General features: G+C 37.3%; 1 protein-coding gene across 2 annotated transcripts in view; it reads left to right on the forward strand.

Moving 5' to 3' along the window:
- Positions 1-23483, forward strand: part of DNAH7 (dynein axonemal heavy chain 7) — a 264880-nt gene that overhangs the window by 77243 nt on the left and 164154 nt on the right. For both annotated transcript variants that reach the window (XM_078451065.2, XM_078451063.2), the window contains exons 20-24: positions 3153-3346; positions 7122-7320; positions 10617-10757; positions 15598-15810; positions 20833-20942. In XM_078451065.2, the coding sequence (XP_078307191.2) occupies positions 3153-3346; positions 7122-7320; positions 10617-10757; positions 15598-15810; positions 20833-20942 (857 nt within the window). The remainder of the gene's footprint in view (positions 1-3152; positions 3347-7121; positions 7321-10616; positions 10758-15597; positions 15811-20832; positions 20943-23483) is intronic.

Genomic DNA, 23483 nt, shown 5'->3' on the forward strand with positions numbered 1-23483 from the left:
GTAATAAGGAGCATGGGGGTTTAGAACCAGGTCTGTGCTTTGCTTTATCTGATGCAGTCTTTATTAAGTTCACTTTCTCACAGAAAGAAAGTGAAGGTACTTTACTTTCCAGTCACAAGATGATTAGTTTTATATATTTTTTCCTTAAGTCCACGCACAAAGGTACAGAGATTATTGCCTTTGTTCATCGAGAGCTAGAATGTTTGGTTCAGTCATTGAGCTAATTTGGCTAACTAGGTTTGACCTGAGGAATTCAATAAAAAATTTTTTACTTGAATGTTAGGTGTTTCCAGAAGTATTTCTTTTGTAATTATAATATTTAGGGAAAGAAGTATGAACTGTTGTTTTAAATAACTGAATTTTTCGGGGCGCCTGGGTGGCTCGGTCGTTTGGGTGTCGAACTTCGGCTCAGGTCATGATCTCACAGTGTGTGGGTTTAAGCCCCGAGTGGGGCTGTGTGCTGATGGCTCAGAGCCTAGAGCCTTTTTCGAATTCCTTGTCTCCTTCTATCTGTTTCTCCGCAACACCCCTCCCCGACACCTCCCCATCTCTCCAAAATAAATAAACATTAAAAAATTAAAAAAAAATTAGATAGCTGAATTTTTCTTTAGTTTTTAAACCTCAGACCCAAAATAGCAATATTGTAATAAATTCTTTGAAAATAAAACAAATATTGTTAATATATGAAAGGGTTTTTTCCATATTTATTAGCAAGTATTCAGTTTCTTTTTTTTTTTTTTCCAACAAGGAAAGGCATATTCACCAGAAGGTGGCACTCTGAGAACACTATTTTGGATTTTGGATTTAGTAATTCAAGAGTGCTCCTCTATCCTTAATTGGATGAATTGCACATTTAAATGATGATCTGAGTTTTTGTCATGCTTCTTTTTACATGTGTTTTAAAAGTTTATTTAAACATAAAACTGTTAAGAAATAAAATGTCTTTTAAATATTGTCTCTTTAAAGATAAGTTAATATAGGGGCACCTGGGTGGCTTAGTTGGTTAAGTATCTGACTTCAGCTCAGGTCATGATCCGCAGATTGTGGGTTCGAGCCCCATATTGGGCTTTCTGCTGTCACCACAGAAGCCCCCCTTGGATCCTTTTTCCCCTTCTCTCTTTGTCCCTCCTCCACTCATTTTCTCTCTTTCTCTCTCTCTCAAAATAAATAAACTTAAAAAAATTAAAGATAATACACCAATATGTTACATATTTCATGTGAACCTGTTTCACTGAGAAAACAGATATTAATGATAATTATTCTTTGAGTAAGTTGCTGTTTCTAAGTTATGTTGTTAAAATTCAAAACAAAGCAGGAGTGCCTGGGTGGCTCATTTGGCTAACTGTCTGACTTCGGCTCAAGTCATGATCTCATGGTTCATGAGTTTGAGCCCCGTGAGCCCCATGTCAGGTTCTGCTGACAGGTCTGAGCCTGGAGCCTGCTTTGGATTCTGTGTCTCCTTTTCTCTCTGCCCCTCTCATGCTCTTTCTCCCTTTCTCAAAAATAAACGAACATTAAAAAGAAATTTAAAAAAAAAGCAGAAAAGTGTATCTTTCCTTTTTGACTACTTTCAAAGTATAGTAACAAAAACATTTTAGAGGGTCCTGCAGAAGAAGAAAATTTCTGTATAGAACAATTTACAGCTGATATTTTTGGTTGATCTCTTAGTCAAGGCTGAGTACTACAAATAAGCTAAATTAGTTCTTCTTGAAATTCCATGTTTAATCTTTTAACATTTTCTTAATATCTATACATTCTAAAATGTCCTGTTCCTTGTATTAGTAAATGTACTAGTGTGTTCTCACAGGTTTATTATTTGGTCTGGTGATTAAAATCTCTAAAGTGTTTTAGTACTCTTTCTTTAAAAAAAATTTTTTTTAATGTTTATTTTTGAGAGAGAGACAGAGAGATAGAGTTCAAGCAGGGGAGGGGCAGAGGGGGGAGACACAGAATCCAAAGCAAGCTCTAGGTTCTGAGCTGTCAGCACAGAGCCCGATGCAGGGGTCGAACTCACAACTATGAGATCATGACCTGAGCCAAAGTCGGACGCTTAACCAACTGAGCCACCCAGGTGCCCCTAGCCCCTCTTTCTAACACATTGATGCTTATTTAGTAAAGCACTTTTACTATTCTGTCATTGATGTCAGTGGTGAACATGGAGTTTGAAATTAAAAGGCCAACACTAGACCTGGATGCCCTCAGTCAGGTGTTAAGGAAAAAGAAGGAAAAATAATTTTATTTCAACTGTGTCTAGAGCACATTTTAATAATGTGTTTCTAAAGATTTTCATAAACCCAGTGTTTGTTTGTATGGCTATTTTTATAAATCAATAAACTATTTACTTTTTAAAAATATCAGTTCTTAAGATCAGCTTTCAGTTATAATTCTTACCTTGCATCCCACAGCATAAAAGAAAGCTCTTTTAAATACTTGACTGTGTTTAAATTGCTTCAAACCAAACAGCTCACAGTTGCACTTTTCCGTGATAAAATATTCAAAGGTCCATGCCTTAGAGGTAGCACAGTTTTAGCTTCTAGAGCGTTCAGGAAGAATATACCTGAAACTTAAGTCCTTTAGCAAGCAGTGTTCCTCTGTAGTTCCAAATACAGTTTTTGCAGTGTAAGATTTTTATTGAAAACTCCTTTCTTCACCCTCAAACACTTATATTTTTATCTACAGTTATAAAACAGAGATTGTGTTGTTTTATTATCGATAACAATAATATATGAAGTAATGCTGATTTATCATTTTAGAATACTTTTCTCAATGAATAAAAGACAAACACATCTCATACTATTTTGTTTCCCCCATCCTTCCTGTGAGTTCCCTGTTCTTGCCCCATCCCAGTGCATGAGCGTTCACCCCCCCGCATCCCTCTCTTCCTTCCCTCCCCCCTCACACTCATTTTCTGTCTCTCACGCTTTCCAGTGTAGAATGAGACACTGTGAGCAACATCACTAAGGATCAAGTCAACATGACTCTTACTAATTAAAGAGGCTAGTTAGACCTAGAGTCTGTGAGGCTACTTTTAGAAAATATTCATTTTAAATTTTGGTTGACCTTTGTTTGATTAAAAACAGGCAACCTCGAATACAATAAGAATACAAATAAAGCTAGTATCTAATATTTTTGAATTGGGTGTTTATTTTTAGGATAAACGTGTTCTACACGTTGTAACTGTTGAGAGAATGCTGGAACGGCTGAAAAAATCAAACGAACTTTTGGAACTCATTCTTAAAGGACTTAATGAATATTTGGAAAAGAAACGTCTCTTCTTCCCCAGATTCTTTTTCTTGTCTAATGATGAACTTCTTGAGATACTGTCTGAGACTAAAGATCCCACTAGGTAAGTAACTTACATACGTAGCATATAGCTAAATTTATCTGAATTTACTTTTTAAAATAAGGCAGAATAAAAACACATATAATTATGTTCAAGAATATTCCCAGTATTATCAATAACCAATGTAATTATTTAAAACGACATAAGTAATGTCATTGAAGGTGATTTTTCCAAACGTGATAAATCTTGGGGAGGATTTCTAATTTACCCATTTTCTCCTACATATTTTTCAGAACACCTCGCTCCCAGTGGCTTGCAGTGACCCCCGCTGGTGGTGTCCCATTACCTGTCCTTCTAAGTCCACTCTAAAAGGGGCAGCCCCCTACATCCGTGTACCACCATCTTTGCGGAAGTTGCTCCTTACCTGAATATCTCTGACTTCTTTTACCTCTTCTAGACTTTTGTGGAAAAATGCTCAAAGGTCTGCACCTCAGGAAGACTTTCCCTGACCACTGTATTTAAAATGGCAACCCTTCCAGCACTGCCTAGCCAGTGGATTATCGTCTCTGCTTTTATTTCCTTCGGCCTCTTTTGTAGCATCTGGAACACTCTATCATGTACTTACTTGTTTACTGTCTGATTTCCTCTAGCAGAACATAAGCTCCATGATGGCAGAGAATTTGGACTTCTTTTTCTTCCCCGACACTGATGCCCAATTTCTTAGAAAAGTGTGTATGTCTGGTGTACAGCAGACAGTGAATGGAAAGTTATTAAATTTGTTAGTTTTGTGTCTTGTGCCTTCAAAGTAGGAGACAAGGAATCCAGACAAAAAGATAAATTTAGGCTCAAATTTCTTTTCTTCTTCTTCTTTTTTTTTTTTTTTTTGCTATTTTATTTTATATATATATTTTTTAACTTTCATTTATTTATTTTAAAATTTTTATCCAAGTTAGTTAGCATATAGTGCAACAACGATTTCAGGAGTAGATTCCTTAATGCCCCTGACCCATTTAGCCCATCCCCCCCCTCCCACAACCCCTCCAGTAACCTCAGTAAAAAAACCTCAGTAAAAAAAAGAATGTTTGTTCTCCATATTTATGAGTCTCTTTATGTTTTTGTCCCCCTCCCTGTTTTTATATTATTTTTGCTTCCCTTCCCTTATGTTCATCTGTTTTGTATCTTAAATTCCTCATATGAGTGAAGTCATATGATATTTGTCTTTATCTGACTAATTTCACTTAGCATAATACCCTCTAGTTCCATCCATGTAGTTGCGAAGGGCAAGATTTCATTCTTTTTGATTGCCGAGTAATACTCCATTGTATGTATGTATATGTACACATACATACATACATACATACATACATACATACATACATACCACATCTTTATTCACTCATCCATCAATGGACATTTGGGCTCTTTCCATACTTTGGCTATTGTTGATAGTGCTGCTATAAACATTGGGGTGCATGTGCCCCTTTGAAACGGCGTACCTGTATCCCTTGGATAAATACCTAGTAGTACAATTGCTGGGTCATAGGGTAGTTCTATTTTTCTTTCTTTCTTTCTTTCTTTTTTTTAACGTTTATTTATTTTTGAAGGAAAGAGACAGAGTGTGAGTGGGGGAGGGGCAGAGAGAGAGCGAGACATGGAATCCGAAACGGACTCCAGGCTCTGAGCTGTCAGCGCAGAGCCTGACATGGGGCTCGAACTCACAAACTGTGAGATCATGACCTGAGCTGAAGTTGGTCGCTTACTGACTGAGCCACCCAGGTACCCCAGGGTAGTTCTATTTTTAATTTTTTGAGGAAACTCCATATTGTTTTCCAGAGTGGCTGCACCAGTTTGCATTCTTACTGGCAGTGCAAAAGAGATCCTCTCTCTCTGCATCCTCACCAACATCTGTTGTTGCCTGAGTTGTTAATCTTAGCCATTCTGACTGGTGTAAGGTGGTATCTCATTGTGGTTTTGATTTGTATTTCCCTGATGTGTGATGTTGAGCAGTTTTTATGTGTCGGTTGGTCATCTGGATGTCTTCTTTGAAGAAGTGTTTATTCATCTCTTTTGCCCATTTCTTCACTGGATTATTTGTTTTTTGGGTGTTGAGTTTGATAAGTTCTTTATAGATTTTGGACACTAACCCTTTATCTGATATGTCGTCTGTAAATAAATATCTTCTCCCATTCCATCGGTTGCCTTTTAGTTTTGCTGATTGTTTCCTTTGCTTTGCAGAGCTTTTTATTTTGATGAGGTTCCAATAGTTCATTTTTGCTTTTGTTTCCCTGGCCTCCAGAGACGTGTTGAATAAGAAGTTGCTGCGGCCAAGGTCAAAGAGGTTTTTGCCTGCTTTCTCCTCAAGGATTTTGATGGCTTCCTGTCTTACATTTAGGTCTTTCATCCATTTTGGAGTTTTTTTGTGTGTGTATGGTGTAAGAAAGTGGTCCAGGATCATTTTTCTGCCTGTGCTGTACAGTTTTCCCAGCACCACTTGCTGAAGAGACTGTCTTTATTCCATTGGATATTCTTTCCTGCTTTGTCAAAGATTAGTTGGCCATACATTTGTGGGTCCATTTCTGGGTTCTCTATTCTGTTCCATTGATCTGAGTGTCTGTTCTTGTGCCAGTACCATACTGTCTTGATGATTACAGCTTTGTAGTACAGCTTGAAGTCCAGGATTGTGATGCCTCCTGCTTTGGTTTTCTTTTTCAAGATTGCTTTGGCTATTCAGGGTGTTTTCTGGTTCCATATTTTAGGATTATTTGTTCTAGCTCTGTGAAGAATGCTGGTGTTATTTTGATAGGGATTGCATTGAATATGTAGATTGCTTTGAGTAGTATGGACATTTTAACAATATTTGTTCTTCCTATCCAGGAGCATGGAATCTTTTTCCATTTTTTTGTGTTTTCTTCAATTTCTTTCATAAGCTTTCTATAGTTTTCAGTGTATAGATTTTTCACTTCTTTGGTTAAATTTATTCCCAGGTATTTTATGGTTTTTGGTGCAATTGTAAATGGGATCGATTTCTTTTTCTCTTGCTTCATTGTTTGTGTATAGGAATGCAACCAAGTTCTGTGCATTGATTTTGTATCTTGCCACTTTGCTGAATTCATGGATCAGTTCTAGCAGATTTTGGGTAGAATATTTTGGGTTTTCCATGTAGAGTATCATGTCATCTATGAAGAGTGAAAGTTTGACTTCCTCCTGTAGGCTCAGATTTCTATCTGAATTTTTATATTCTGATTCTTTATTGCCTATTGAAAGATGAGTTCATTTGGTTATTAGTAATGTGCCCAGAATGAGGGGTTTAGTCACTTCCATCTGTGTTACAATGATTACAGTTGGATACTTTCAAAGCTATTGATTTAGTAAACTGTAAAGTACTTAAAGTGCTAAACCTAGTTCATAATTTGTGAGCAGTCTCTGAAGATCCCAGTTGAAAAAGCTAGTTTTGTGCATTTGAAGATTCTTCCAATTAGTGTATTATCTGTTAGCCAAGATTGGTTTGTTCCTTATGTTGCTTTTAACATCTTTCAGTTTATTGTGTTGGAAACAAAGCCTCATGGGTGTCTCCTCTGTAGCTCTTATTATAATTGTAGTTTTACAGATCTTTTTGTGATTATTCAATTAATGATGACCTCCTACTGGACTGTATAATCCATACAGACAGGGATTGTGTCTTTTTCCCTCAGCCTTTCATCTCCAGCAGCATCTAGCAGGGGCCTGACACGTGATGCACATTTATAAATTGTGAGTAAAGATTGGTACACAAAGAACACTGATGTTAAGGAACTGCTTTAATCTGATTAATTCTCTTGAACATTTTTTCCCCTGACAGGGTGCAACCTCACTTGAAGAAATGTTTTGAAGGAATTGCAAAGGTAGAATTTACAGAAACACTTGATATTACTCACATGAAGAGTAGTGAAGAAGAGTTGGTGGAACTCACAGAGACCATTTCAACAGCCAAAGCCAGAGGTCAAGTGGAGAAGTGGTTGGTTGAATTGGAGAGAGTTATGATTAAGTCCATCCACAAGGTACTCAGCTATATTTATTATTATTTCTAGTAAAGATATGGAATATTAATGTATCATAGGGGCGCCTGGCTGACTCAGTAGGCAGAGCATGCAACTCATGATGTTAGGGTTATGAGTTTGAGCCCCACATTGGGGGCAGTGATTACAGTAAAAATGTCTGGTTAATAAATGCACTGTTTTTAGATAGAAATTGAGTCCTGAATTACCAATTAAATTGTAATATATAGCTCAAAGACAAAATCTATGAAATTAATTTCATAGGGACCCACTTGAAAAGTGGGACAAAATAGCATCCATACTACAGAAAACTTGGGTTTCTTGGGTTTTAGTAATAAATCCTGTTTCTTGCAGCTACAAGTTATTTCTTTGATCATTAATTAAATACACCTTGGTCTACAGAGTCTGTATTTAGTTGCCTTGCATGCATTTCTCTATAGTTTTACATTATTCTCCTTGATATATACGTTTCTGAGGTGAGCCTTTTTGTCCTATGCATATAAAAAATATGTACCAAAATGTTAGAAAATCACAAATACTTCTTATAATTAATAACTTCATATTTTCCACATCTCCTAAAACATCAACTCAATCATTTGTAATTATTTTTATTAGTAGAAAATTTCTTTTTTTAAAAAAAAATTTTTTTTTAACATTTATTTGTTTTTGAGACAGAGAGAGACAGCATGAACAGGGGAGGGTCAGAGAGAGGGAGACACAGAATCTGAAACAGGCTCCAGGCTCTGAGCTGTCAGCACAGAGCCCGACGCGGGGCTCGAACTCACAGCCCTCACGGACCGTGAGATCATGACCTGAGCCGAAGTCGGCCGCCCAAACGACTGAGCCACCCAGGCGCCCCTATTAGTAGAAAATTTCAAGTCATGGAAACAAATACAGATTAATTGAGCAGTTAAATTCATCTTTTACTCTACTAGGGTCTTAGCATTCAAGTTGCTCATAAGAATAAAAATCATGATTGAATTGGGGATCACGAGAGCAGGATTGAGAAGGAATATGGCATCATGTTCTAATTAACAACAGTTTTCATTAATTTTTCGGATTCTCTCACACATTGTTGAAAAAAATTCATTGGAATCCAAGTGTTTAATGTATATAATGTGCCCTAGTGTTGCTTCCTCTTCTTAAATATAGTTTTAATATCTGCGTGCATAATAGTTTTTCAATAGATGTAAAGTCATTTGGAGTTTTTCATTTCTCCCTATTGTGGATTAAATTAGAGTGAATGTCCTTATGGATATAGTTGGTTTCTTTGAAAGAATTCTTTCTCATGATAAGTTCTCATATGTAGGACCACTAGGTCAAAGAGACGAGGTTTTGGGACGCCTGAGTGGCTCAGTTCGATAACCATCCAACTTTGGCTCAGGTCATGATCTCACAGTTTGTGGGTTTGAGCCCTGCATCAGGCTCTGTTCTGACAGCTGGAAGCCTGGAGCCTGCTTCAGATTCTGTGTTTCCCTCTCTCTCTCTGCCCCTCCCCCATTCATGCTCTCTCTCTCTCTCTCTCTCTCTCTCTGTCTCTCTCTGTCTCTCTCAAAAAATGAATAAATGTTAAAAAAGAAAATTAAAATTTAAAGAGACAAGGTTTCATAGGCCTTGGTGCATATTGACAAATAAGGTTTATTTTATTTATGCAGCTGTAAGTAATGTAAATGAATTCCACTTTGACCACTATTTACCAGCCTTGGTTATATGGTTTGGTAATTGTTGTATACAGTGATAACTCATTGTTTTAGACATATCCAATACTGTTACAACTATTCTTTTCATTTTGTTTGTCAGAGTGCTTAGAGAAGGTATTTTGGTTGCCATTTCAGAGCACTTAGATGGGGTGGCCAGGAAAACATCATCCCCAAATGTTCTTGTGTAAGTTTGTGTTTCTGAAATGTGCAATCGAATGCAATATAAAGTAATACAAATAGAGATGTGTGTTACTATGTTTCTACTGTATGTAGTCCCATGCTAGCAAGACCACTGCATGCTTAAATTAAGTAAATTTTAGGTCACTTATCGATAATAAAAAAAGTCATGTTCTTGGCACTTGTACCCCTTATGTTACTAGATTATCATGTGTATGTTACTTCCAAAATATGCATGTACTTATATATGTGTATATATATCTGGCACACATAGATATATTTTACATCCAGTATTGCAGAACTTTCTGTAGTTGTTTCTCCTCATCCAACTATGTAGCAATTGTGATTTAGATTTTAAAGTCTTCCTCTTGTTCTCTCCCTGTTGTCCTTCTAGAGCACATATTTATTCCATTTTTGACATTTCTGTACTGTACCTTCTAGTTTCTGTTTCTGCTGTCTCTCAGTTGCTCATTTTCACCTGCCCTTTCTGTGGCTCCTTCTGGCCTTAGAAACTTTCTTTGCTATCAATAGCTACCACTGCCCTTTGTCTCTGTTCAGCTCCATAAATACCCTAGCCAGACTAGAAGTCTAGAAAGGTTCATACATCCTTATATATTTCTCAGAAAAATCTAATTTTGACCGTCTTTTCTGAAACCAAACATTAAAGTGGGTATCACCTCATAGACAACATGACCATTTCGGGTTGATAGATATAAAAGATTAGATTGTTTCTCGCTGATGGCTGGTAGAAAAACTGGATATGTCAATCCACAGAAAACATATGGAGGAGAAGTACATGAATTAGACTTAAATCATGTTGCAAAGAATGTAAATAAGACTTTCTGACTTTCCTGATTCTTAACTCTCCATAAATCAGTTATATCCCCTTGCTTGTCATCATTGCCTTGGGCATCTAACTATAGATTGAGAGGAAGTTAGATCCAGAAACACAGAAGGAACTTTAGAGAAGTGGTGTGGTTTGCCTGAGAGTGCTCGTACACATACATGTGCGCCTGGGTGAGTGGGGATCTGATCAAGTTCAAAGAAAATTATTGTCTATGAATTTGGAATTACTTAACTTTAAATCTTGCAATAAAATTGCTTGGGCTTGTTCAACCCAAGTGTATCTAGGATATCTTTGGCTACGACTGGTCTCACGAATATTCGATATAATGTGGGTTCACACAAATTGATCATGTATCAGCAAAATAAAATGCTGTGTAATGTATGCTTTTGCTCATAGGTATATGAATAAACTTGAATTTAAATAGTCTAATGACATGCTTTGAGTCTTCATAATTGGCTAAGATGTTGTAAAAAGTTAAATAGTATGAGTTAATCTGTTTAGGAGTTTAGGTCCTCATTGTATAGCTTGTTTAAGTAAACTGTGAAACTATCTTTAGCATTTTTGTTTCCAATTAGGTAATTAAAGATGCAATTTCTGCCTATACACAAAACATGCGAATTAACTGGGTGAGGGAGTGGCCTGGACAGACAGTGCTTTGTGTATCTCAAATCTTCTGGACAACAGAAGTACAAACAGCTATTCCAAAGGGACAAGAGGTAAGCTTCATTACTGCCCTGCCCCAGGTTTTTCAGCATTTTTTAAACAGGTACTATTGCTGGAATATACTAACTATAAAAAACAAAATAAAGACAATCCTCTCAAAAAGTCAAGGGTACTTGAACCTCAATCTTGTTACTAGATACATTTTTATACCTTTAAACATAGAATTGTAATAGAACTAAGCTTCCTAAACTCAGAAAGATTAGGAGGAAAATAGCATAATCCTCTTTTATACCTTGAGTAAAAGAGGAAGTAGGAAGACAAGGTATCGGTTAGCTTACTTTACTATTTTCATTTTTATTCTTAATGTATTGATTTTGTAGAATTATTGATTTTTTCTAAAGTTTATTTATTTTGAGACAGAGTGGGAAAGAGAGGGGCAGAGAGAGAGTGAGAGAGAATCTGAGCTGACAGGTAAGAGCCTGAGGCAGGGCTCAATCTCCCAAACTGTGACATCATGACCTGAGCCAAAATCAAGAGTCAGACACTTGACTGACTAAGCCACCCAGGCACCCAGTAATTATTGATACTTTGAATGCTTACTTTTAAGTATTCTATTAGGTATGTTAGCATAATAATATTAACTTGCTGTTAGTAATTAACAACAGAAACTACATTTATAGGATTTCAAGCAGGTCAACTTTCAGTTGACTGATGGGCCAGTTGCAATATAGTAGTTGTGGATCTTTTGTTTAGAACCATGAATTTCAAATATATATACTTATATATATCAAATATATATAATTTCAAATATATAATTCAAGTATATATAAATTACAAATATATATAATTTCAAATATATATATATGTACACACACACACACACACACATATATATATATATATATATATATATATATATATATATATATATATATAAAATTAAGTTTATTTATTTTGAGAGAGACAGAGACAGGTGAGTGGGGGGAAGGGGAGGGAGGAGAGAGAGAAAGAAAGAATCCCGAGCAGGCTACATGCCAGCAGTGCAGAGCCAGATGTGGGGCTCGAACTCACGAAACTGTGAGATCATGACCTAACTGAAACCAAGAGTTGGACGCTTAACCAACTGAGCCATCCAGGTGCCCCTCAAATATATTTTTGACATGGAGTTTGGTATTATTGTCTTTAACTCTAATGTACTGTTGAACACTGGTAGTGCTGAGGTTTGAGAAACTAATGTTCTCTGTCAGCAGCCGGATCCCATAGAGTATGGATCTGAGTAACACATACTTAGCTTTGTCAAACTTAACAACAGGTCACTTATTTATTTCCTGTGGGAAGGGATGAGGGTATAGGGTAGGAATTCAAGGTTTTCTGGAAGAACTGTCTTCATGGAACACAAGACCCTGGGGAAGGGGGGGTTTCCCTAACAACCATAAGCCCTTGGAGTTACTTCTGGGGCCTCAGTTTCTAGCCACATGTGCTTTCTTCTTCTTCTTCTCCTCCTCCTCCTCCTCCTCCTCCTCCTCCTCCTCCTCCTCCTTCTTCTCTCCCAGTGGACTTAGAGAATTCATTTTCTCTTTTTCTTTTAAGCCACCACTCATTAACCTCCCCACACAGAGAGATTCCTCCATCACCAATGTAGCGTGCTGGGGCAACATGTAGCCTCCTGGATCTCCCTCCTTGCCTGCTGGCCAGCCCCCCAAAACACAATACCAACTTTATCACTCGCCACTGTGGGGACTCAGTCTGCAGGGAACGAAGAAGCAAATGTGAGCAGATTAGACAAACTTGGAGGCATCTTCCAAATTTCTTCAGTTTAAATGTGGTGTTTATCAAACCTCTACCCCTCTGCCAAATCCATATTTTTCTTTGATCTTACTCCAAGCAGGCTGCAACAGTGGGAATTGATATGGAGCATTAAAGTGTAAACTACAGTTTCTACTTATCTCCCAAGCATACTTTGAATCTCAAGGGACTTGCCATTTAGGTCACTCCCATTTCAATGCGTCTTCTGCTCAAAACGATCTGCCTATAATTCTTACCATATTGCATACAGATGCAAATAGGGTTTTTTGTTGGTTTTCTTTATAGCAGTATGCACTGATACTGAAATTGAGTTGCTTGTTTACTCATTTATCAGTTGATTCAGCTTTTTTTCCTACTTATGTTACATGGTACAGATATGGAGCCATTCACAGAGAAAGCCAGAATGAGAACCTATGCTACTTGAGGGTGATTCAGCTTCATAGACTCAAGGTTCTCTAGAGCTGCAGCTTAGCAAGATTAACACGTTACACCTCGGTTATTGTTGCTTGCCAGACTGCCCTTGTCTGTTGCATTTTATGGTGCTTTCAGAGCTAAGTTTCATGATATGAAACTAGGCTTTATATGTGTCCTTAAAAATTAATTCTTTTTCATCTGCGTGTGATTATCCTGCTTCTTTCTGCCTGTGATCTGCTATCTGTGCACCTCGTCCCTGTCTGTATTTCATCCATGTTCAGTCCATTCAAGTTCTGTAGTAGCATCATGAGGGGCCGGCACATGTTTTAGTATTCTATAATTATAAAAGTAATTATAGTACTCTATGATTTAGTATTCTATAGTATTAGTACTGATTTTTAAAAATTTAATGTGTAGGTCTATCATGGGAGGCTAGCATATGCTTTAGTATTATATGTGTTGATAATTTTTCCTCCTGATTAATGTGTGGTAAACATTTGAAACGGATCACTTTGGTTGAACAGAGACTCTTGGCAGCTTCATAGAAGACTGGACACTTCCATTGTCTGCAAACATCCCAAGTTGTCTAGAGCTTGATGTTATAATAGCCCTGTGTTATCCTGTCACACTCCCAGAGGACCTGTTCAATTTATTCAGTGAATGTTGATTCTGCAACTCGTCTGCGTGAGGCATTGCAGGGGCTGTAAAATGAATGAAAGAATCAACACTGTCACAGAGCTCGGGGTATTGCAGATACTGATGCGATTTTGAGTCACTGTATCATTGCATATGTAGAAGGATCTAGGTATGATAAAAATATTTGATTTCAGACAGGGTTTATTTTGACAGAATAGAATAGTTGCTACCTTTAGATTCATTAGCTCACTATACAGAATGGTTTACAAGGAAGAAAATGTAACAAAAATGCTATCGATACCGTGATTTTTTTTTCTATCTAATCTGAATTCTCATTGATTCATATAGATTTTTTCCTAAAGAACTCAGTTTGTTGCAGTTTGCAGTTAAATTTTAGTTCCAAATCTGTTTTCCTAGTATAGGAAGATACATTCTGCTAGTGTATGTAGTACTAAATTCTTATGGACGTATAATTTGTGCTGTCAGATTGAAAGATGAAATTTTTATTTTGTGTTTTGTGTTGAACTATAGAGTGTGAGAACTGGTAAGTCTCTCAGAGACCCCCACTTTTACTGATGAGAAAACTAAGATGTACTCACTGGCATCTTAACATATTTTCACTAGTTGGCTCCAAGAATTTAAACACTTATGGCTATTTATTTTTATTTATTAAAAAAAAAAATTTAACATTTATTTAGTTTTTGAGAGTCAGAGACTGAGCACGAGCAGGGGAGGTGCAGAGAGACGGAGACACAGAATTGAAAGCAGGCTCCAGGCTCTGAGCTGCCAGCATGGAGCCTGATGCAGGGCTCGAACCCACGAACCATGAGATCATGACCCGAGGTGAAGTCGGTCGCCCAACCGACTGAGCCGCCCAGGCGCCCCAACACTTATGGCCATTTAAAAATGGCTCGGACAGAAGTTTATCTTTCACTGCTTATGAAGAGAATTAATAGCGATCGATCATGTAAATAATATAAAGGCAATAGTATTCAAGCACTTCAAACCTTTGAAAGACTGACCTCCTTAAAAATAAAGATGAAATGTTTCAAGGAAGAAAAGTGCCCCTCAGAGAAACAGTGTGCGGTCTCCAACCCTGCCCTTTAAACTTGCTCTCATTCTTGAAAATGCTCATTTTTCATTACATCGCTACCACTTACCTGGTCCTGAAGGAATGAAATACACTGGTTGGTGCCCAATGTTCATTAAATATTATTAGAGTGGAGAAAGAAAGCACACCAGCCTTCTGGAGCGTGTTGACACTCCCTTAAGCATAGCGGTTTTCGCTGATTCTAATTTGATCTTCATCATAAACCCTCTTCTATTTTTTAACTTACTAATTAGATTTACCCACCAAAAGAGAGTCTGGTACTCAGAACTGGCATTGCTCACCATAAACTAAAATGGGAGATGTTTTGTTTATTAAGATCTTTACTTTTCAAGTGGCACACATCCAGCTCAGAAAGCTTACACAACAGGACTGAAAGGACTTTGGGATTCAAGGAAGAACGGTCGGAATTGGGGTCTCAGAGCATCATTGCTACTGCAGTATCTCTCTTCCTTTGCCTTTCCTCTCTGCTGGTCTCTGGCAGGCTTGTTCCGCCAAGTGGATGAAGGCTTGCAGTAGCTTCAGAATGGCATACTCAGAGTCCCCCAAACCTAAAGAAAATCACTTTTTTCTCTGTGTGTAGCATTTCCTGGGAAGAACTCTGATTGGCCCTGGCTGGGTCACACATCCCCCTCCTTGCTGCCGTTGGGATAGGGCAAGGTGAGGGACAGCTCACCAGAACCACAGAGCATACAGAAGGAGTGGAGATAGGAGTGGATAGGATGTTGAGTAGACACAAACCACATATTCTTCTCTATCTGGCCAGGTTGGCCTCATTCACCTAATACTTTTGTAGTAAGAAGAATTGATTATTTTTAAATGGTGTCAAATGGGGGGAAATGTGGCAAACACTCTGTATATATGCTAGCTTGAAATGGTTTTGTTCAGAAAAATTCTGATCACGTTAATTATATCTTCTTTTCTTTCAGGCTCTTGAGCAGTACTTGGAAACATGTAACATGCAAATTGATGACATTGTCACTTTGGTCCGTGGCAAATTGTCCAAGCAGAATCGTGTTACTCTGGGAGCTCTTGTGGTGCTGGATGTCCATGCTAGAGATGTCCTCACATCACTTGTTAAAAAACAAGTTAGCGATGACAGTGACTTCGAGTGGTTAAGTCAACTTAGGTACTATTGGCAAGTAAGTGAAATCACTGAATGTTATTACACAGCAATTTCAGCTCGTAGCTTTTTAATTTGTGCTTGCTTGCTCATATGGGAAATGGTAGTAGAAGATTTTTTTGTTGGGGCGCCTGGGTGGCTCAGTCGGTTGAGCCTCTGCCATTGACGCATGTCATGATCTCTCGGTTCGTAAGTTCGAGCCCTGCGTCGGGCTCTGTGTTGACAGCTCAGAGCCTGGAGCCTGCTTCGGATTCTGTGTCTCCCTCTCTCTCTGCCCCTCCCCCGCTCATGCTCTGTGTCTCTCTCAAAAATAAAAAATAAACATTAAAAGAAAAAGATTTTTTGTTGATGGCTGACTCTACCCAAAGAAGCATTCTCCAGGCTGAAGGTTAAGGGAGGCGAAACTATATATCATCCAAACAAAAAACTATATCTATACCCAACTCTATACCCAAATTTATAGTTACATATAAATACAGTGTATATATATATACATATATGGGTGCTCACAAATTGAGTAATTATAAAAATCACTCATTTTAAATAAGCCATTATGCTCACAGAATCTGTAAAATGTCCAAACTAGACAGTTTAAAATTGTAATTTCAGATTTTGACACATCTAAACAATGTAAAAACTCAGGCTTTTATTTTGATTTCATCATTAAAGTTTGCTCTTGTTGGTCAGTAGAAGGCTCCAGAAACATCTGGAAGGAAGGCTCTTATCAGGATACCTAGGTGGGTGATCATGGCAGCACAGCTGAGAATGCAGGAGGAATAGGGACAGTTAGTACAGTGGACAAAGTTAAACCTGTTGAGAGTGGGAAGAAGGAGCTGAGGATGTCTGGAGATACAGACTCAAAAGTTCTTAGCAGATTCACTTTTGTGAAAGGCTTGTAGGTATGGAGTGGGAGGAGAAAAGATACAAGAATAAGAACCCGGGAAAACCATAGGAGAAGTAGTGGGTAGGAGCTCAGTGTGGAATCATTTCAAATGCCAGATCCTAGGGTGCCTGGGTGGCTCAGTTGGTTAAGCATCTGACTCTTGATTTTGGCTCAGGTCATGATCTCATGGTCATGGGATTGAGCTCTGTGTGGGGCTCCCTGCTGAGGATAGAGCTGGCTTGAGATTCTCTCTCTCTCCTCATCTCTCTGCTCCTCCTACTTTCTCTCTCTTCAATCAATAAGTGAATGAATGAATGAATGAATGAATGAATGAATGCCAGATCCTTCCCTTACCAGATTTAGGACTTGGACAAGTTACTTACTCTCTAGAAGCATCAGCTTTCTTACCCATAAAATGATGATAATGAGAATATTCAATAGTGAAGATGAATTGAACAATTGATTATAAATATAGGAGAATCAATTACCAGAGAAATTAAAAAAACAATCCTATTTATAGTTGCATCAAAAAAGAATAAAATATATAAAAATAAATTCAAACAATGAGGTAAAAGATTTGCATGCTGAAGACTCTAAGACATTGATGAAGGAAATTGAAGACACAAATGAATGGAAAGATACTTTGTGGATTGGAAAATTAATATTGTTAAAGTATTCCTAATACCCAAAGCAATCTACAGATTCAATGTAATCCCTATCAAAATTTCAATGGCATTTTTCACAGAAATACACAGTCTTAAAATTTGTATGCAGCCACAAAAGACACAAAGCAATCTTGAAAAAGAACAAAGCTGGAGGCATCCTGCTCCATGTTTTCAAACTATATTGCAAAGCTGTAGTAATCAGATCAGAATGGTATTGCCATAAAAACAGACATATGAATCAATGGAACAGAATAGAGAGCCCAGAAATACACCCAAACATCTATGACCAAATAATTTATGACAAAAAGCCAAGAATATGCAGTGGAGAAAGGACAGTCTATTCAATAAATAGTGTTGGGAAGACTGAATGACCATATAGGAAATAATGAAGCTGGACCACTGTCTTATACCATACACAATAATTAACTCAAAATGGATTAAAGACGTGAATGTAAGACCTGAAATAAAAAATTCATAGAAGAAAACATAGATGGTAAGCCCTTTAAATCAGTCTTGGCAATGATTTTTTTTGGTGAGAAAAAGGCAGCAAAAGCAAAAATAACAAGTGGGGCTACATCAAACTGAAACGTGCTATACAGCAGAGGAAACCATCAACAAAATGTAAAAGCAGCTTACTTGGTGGGAGAAAATACTTGCAAATCATATCTGATAAGGGGTTAACATCTAAAATATGTAAAGGACTCCTACAATTAATTCAATAGCAAAAACACAAACTATATAATTTGAAAATGGTCAAAGGATATGAATAGACATTTTTCCAAAGATGTACATATACCTAACAGGTTCATGAGAAGATGGTCAACATCATTAATCATCAGTAAAATGCAAATCAAAACCACAATGAAATATCCTCTCACACCTAACAAAATGGCTATTAACAAAAAAGGCAAAAGAGGGACGTCTGGGTGGCTCAGTCAAGTGTGACTCTTGATTTCTGCTCAGGTTAGTATCTCAAGGTTCAGTTCCTGAGATTGACCCCCACTTTGGACAGTGCAGAACCTGCTTGGGAATCTCTCTCTGCACCTCCCCTACTCATATACACACACTCTCTCTAAATAAATAGACCTTAAAAAAAGACAAAAGATAACAGACAAAAGATAACAATTGCTGGCAAGGGTGTGAAAAAAAAAGGAACTGTTGTATGCTGTTGGTGGGAATGTAGATTGGTGCAGACACTATGGAAAACAGTATAGAGGTTCCTCAAAAAATAAAAAATAGAATATGACATGATCCAACAATTTCACTTCTGGGTATTATCTGAAGAAAACAAAAACACTAGAAAAGATACATGCACCCCCGTGTTTATTGAAGCATTATTTACAATAACTAAGATATAGAAACAAACCTGAATGTCCATTGACATACCAATAAAGAAGACATGATATATATGTACAGGGGAATATTATTCAGCCAAAAAAAAAATGATACCTTGCCATTTGTAACAATATGGATTGACCTTGAGGACATTATGCTAAGTGAAATAGGTCAGACAAAGACGTACAATACGGTCTCACTTAAATGTGCAGTCTAAAACTAAACTCATAGATTGGTGAGCAGATTAGTGGTTGCCAGAGGCTGGGGATGGGGAAGTGGGAGAAATGGGTGAAAGGAGTCAAAAAGTGCAAACTTCTAGTTATAAATAAGCCATGGGGTTGTAATACACAGTATTTTACTATAGTTAATAGTACTGTACTACATATTTAAAAATTACTAAATCTTAAAATTCTCCTTATAAGAAAATTATACTTATGTATGATGATAGATCTTAACTGGACTTACTGTGATTATTTTACAGTAAACACAAATACTGAGTAATTATGTTTATACTCGAAACTAATATTGTATGTGAACTATACCTTAATTTTAAAAAGCCTTGGCAAGTAAAAAGAAAAGAATATATAGCTAAAATAAGGAACAAATATGTTTTTCATAGATATCTACAGAAAAAATGGAAGCCAGTGGCTTCAGTTACTTATCTAAGAAAATCAGATATTTAGTTCTTTGAATTTAATGATGTCTGAAAAGTGAGTTTTAATTTTTTATTTTATTATTTATTTATTTATTTATTTATTTATTTATTTATTCTTAATTTATTTTTTTAATTTATCCAAGTTAGTTAGCATTTAGTGCAACAAAGATTTCAGGAGTAGATTCCTTAATGCCCCTTACCCATTTAGCTCACCCCCACCCCCACAACCTCTCCAGTAACCCTCTGTTTGTTCTTCATATTTAAGAGTCTCTTATGTTTTGTCCCCCACCCTGTTTTATATTATTTTTGCTTCCCTTCCATTATGTTCATCTGTTTTGTATCTTAAATTCCTCATATGAGTGAAGTCATATGATATTCGTCTTTCTCTGACTAATTTTGCTTAGCATAATAACCTCTAGTTCATCCATGTAGTTACAAATGGCAAGATTTCATTCTTTTTGGTTGCCAAGTAATACTCTATTGTGTATACATATACCACGTCTACTTTATCCATTCATCCTTTGATGGACGTTGGGGCTCTTTCCATACTTTGGCTACTGTTGACAGTGCTGCTGTAAACATTGGGGTGCATGTGCCCCTTTGAAACAGCATACCTGTATCCCTCGGATAAATACCGGTAGTGTAATTGCTGGGTTGTGGGGTAGTTCTATTTTTAATTTTTTGAGGAAACTCCGTACTGTTTTCCAGAGTGGCTGCACCAGTTTGCATTCTTACCAGCAGTGCAAGAGAGATCCTTTCTCTGCACCCTTGCCAACATCTGTTGTTGCCTGAGTTGTTAATGTTAGCCATTCTGACAGGTGTGAGGTGGTATCTTATTCTGGTTTTGATTTGTATTTCCCTGATGATGAGTGATGTTGAGCAGTTTTTCATGTGTCAGTTGGCCATCTGGATGTCTTCTTTGAAGACGTGTCTGTTCATGTCTTTTGCCCATTTCTTCACTGGATTATTTGATTTTTGGGTATTGAGTTTGATAAGTTCTTTATAGATTTTGGACACTAACTCTTTATCTGATATGTCGTCTATAAATAAATATCTTCTCCCATTCCATCGGTTGCCTTTTAGTTTTGCTGATTGTTTCCTTTGCTGTGCAGAGCCTTTTATTTTGATGAGGTCCCAATAGTTTATTTTTGCTTTTGTTTCCCTGGCCTCCGGAGATGTGTTGAATAAGAAGTTGCTGTGGCCAAGATCAAAGAGTTTTTTGCCTGCTTTCTCCTCGAGGGTTTGGATGGCTTCCTGTCTTACGTTTAGATCTTTGATCCATTTTGGAGTTTTTTTGTGTGTGTATGGTGTAAGAAAGTGGTCCAGGATCATTTTTCTGCCTGCTGCTGCCCAGTTTTCCCAGCACCACTTGCTGAAGAGACTTGAAAAGTGAATTTTAGGGAGTTTGTTTATAACATGACAATTGTTTTAAAGAGTTGGAAATTTCATATTATTTAAAATTTTGTTATTTAAGTTATCTTCATTTTCTCTGATTTATCCTAGGAAAATCATTTAGAAACAAAGATGATCAATGCTGGCTTACGATATGGATATGAGTATCTGGGTAATTCCCCTAGATTGGTTATTACTCCGCTCACTGATCGATGTTACAGGTAAACTTGCTAACTTAAGGGTCTATTGGACATAAATTTCACTCACCCCTAGACCACTAAATCTTTAAAAGAATTATCTTTGACTCAGCAAATGTATTTTATGTTATCTTTTCCTAGATTCTTAATACTCCTCTCAACTTGATTTTCAGTTTCTCGTTTTCTGCTGGCTTTTTCCTCTCAGCTCTGGAGCTAAATATTGCCAGATTTTGCTGCTGTTTTTTTTACACTATTCGTTTCTTCTTTCCTTGAAACTTTCTCTTTGTTTTGGATCATTTAAGGCAAACTGTTGCTTCCCCAGAAACGCAGAATTTTGTAGATTTCCGTTTTCATGCAGTGTTTCGTACCATGACTCATGGTTTCCCAAATGTTCTCATTCACTTTCAGGCTTTAATAGCCTACATTCTGAAGATCCACAAATCTATACCTCCAGCCAAGGTCTCTCCTGTAAACTTGTGCTACATACATGCCTGGTTGGGTATCTCCATTAGATAGCTCATAGGTATTTATGTTTATACTTTTTCTATCAGGTTTCTGAATAATAAAAAGGCTTTAACAACTTTAATCCAAGTTCCCATCTCCTGTATTCCAAATTATTGTCAAAAACGAAAAATGTTATTTTTTTTCAGATATTAACAGTTCATATAGGTATAATATCAAAGTTAGCATCTTCCATCCAATTAAAAAATCTTTTTAATGTTTGTTTATTTTTGAGAAAGAGAGAGTGCAAGCAGGGGAGGTACAGAGAGAGAGAAGGAGACACAGGATCTAAAGCAGGATCCAGGCTCTGAGCTGTCAGCACAGAGCCTGACCGTGGGGCTCGAGCTCATGAACCATGAGATCATGACCTGAGCCAAAGTTGGACGTTCAAGCAACTGAGCCACCCAGGTGCCCCTCTTTCATCCAACTTAAAACTCCCCTTCTCTCCCAGCTTGAGCTTAACTCAGACACAAAGCCTGCATTTGGAGAGGCAAATGTGTTCAGTCTTTTGTCAGTTTTATCCCTGTCCTTAGCATCTGTCCCTCAATAGCTCACCTGTGGCTCCTCCAATGTTGAAGGTTAATGGAGGAGGGGAGAAGGAAAGGGAGAGGTGGGTTTACATGTGACAAGTGTCTTGTGTGACAACTATCTCTTGGCTATTTAGTGCCCTCAGTGGGGATGCAAGCCTAGATACGCCAGATCTCCCATGAGATATTTATGTGGGTTTTCTGGAACTTCCCCCATCCCCTAGTTACCTGTGTAAAATGCCTTCTCTGGCTGGCTGCTGGTGACTTTTGCTTCAGCCTCTGTCTGAGGTCAACCACGCACTGACATTCACCTTGGGATCTTTTCTGATTCTAAGTGGGTCTTCTGCACAGAGTCCCATTCAATGTGACTCAAATCTACCTCCCTTCCAGTGGGATCTGGATCTGGTCAGATGATAAACATACATTTATTTTGCCAGTTATATGAGTACATCTCTCTCACTGTTACAGTTTTCCCTGATTCTGCCATCAGAAGCAGCTACAGGCATTCTCTTGGTGCTAAATATTTTAAGTTGTGATTGAATTCCCAGTTCCTGTATTTTACAAATTCCGGGGGTCAGTGTGTCAAGCTTTTTGAATAGTTCTCTAAAGCTCCTCAGGTAGCTTGGGAGAGGGGTAGGTGCTGCTCTTCTTCTCTACGGAGGAATGGGAAATAGACAACATAATGGCAGCTCTTTCCAAAGAAATCTTACTCTTGACCCGTCATTTACAAGCTTCCTAGCCAATCTCTACATGCCCTGGTGCTAGGTGACCAATTTTACTTCCTGTAAGATAAGATGGCATACATTGCTCTCAGCTTGGGTTTTTAATAAACATTCCAAGACAGAAAGAGCTCTATTTGTATATTGTTAGACTTTTTTATACTTTACAGCTAATGTTTATATATGTTTATCAAAAATTTTATCATTGTCTTTACTCCCTATTGCTTCTTCCTTTGCCTTCTTTCTGGTTTAATTTTTCTTCTTACTAGGCGACATCTTTTAGTAATTATTTCAGCGAGGTTCTGCAAATAATAAGCTCTATCAATCTTTGTCTAAAAAAAATCTGGTCTTCACTCAATTATTAGATGACAGGTTAGTTAGGTATAGAACCATAAGTGAATCATAATTTCCCCTCAGCTCTCCAAAGTTATTATTCTCCTGGCATTCATTGCTACTACTTAGTAGTGTGTTACTGTAATTATGATTCCTTTGTAGGTAAATTCTTTCTATTGTAGTTCTTAAGATTTTGTTGATGTTCACTGTAATGTTACTAGATGTGGGTAAGTTTTCATATATCCCACTTGAGACTTTTCACTTCATATCTTTCTTCAATTCTGGCAAATTCTCAGCCATTGCTTTTTAAATTTTGACTTCTCTGCAGTCTCTTCCTTCTTCTATGGTATCTCAACTTTTTTTATATTCTATCTCAGAATCTTCCTGGGTGATTTCCTCACCTTCTAGTGCATAATTCTGTTTTTTCCATGGTTACTCTATTTAATCTGTTAACTTTTTAAAAAGTTCAGTCATTAGAGGTGCCT

The sequence above is a fragment of the Panthera onca genome, chromosome C1 (genome assembly GCF_046562875.1).
Source record: "Panthera onca isolate mPanOnc1 chromosome C1, mPanOnc1 haplotype 2, whole genome shotgun sequence".
NCBI lineage: Eukaryota > Metazoa > Chordata > Mammalia > Carnivora > Felidae > Panthera > Panthera onca.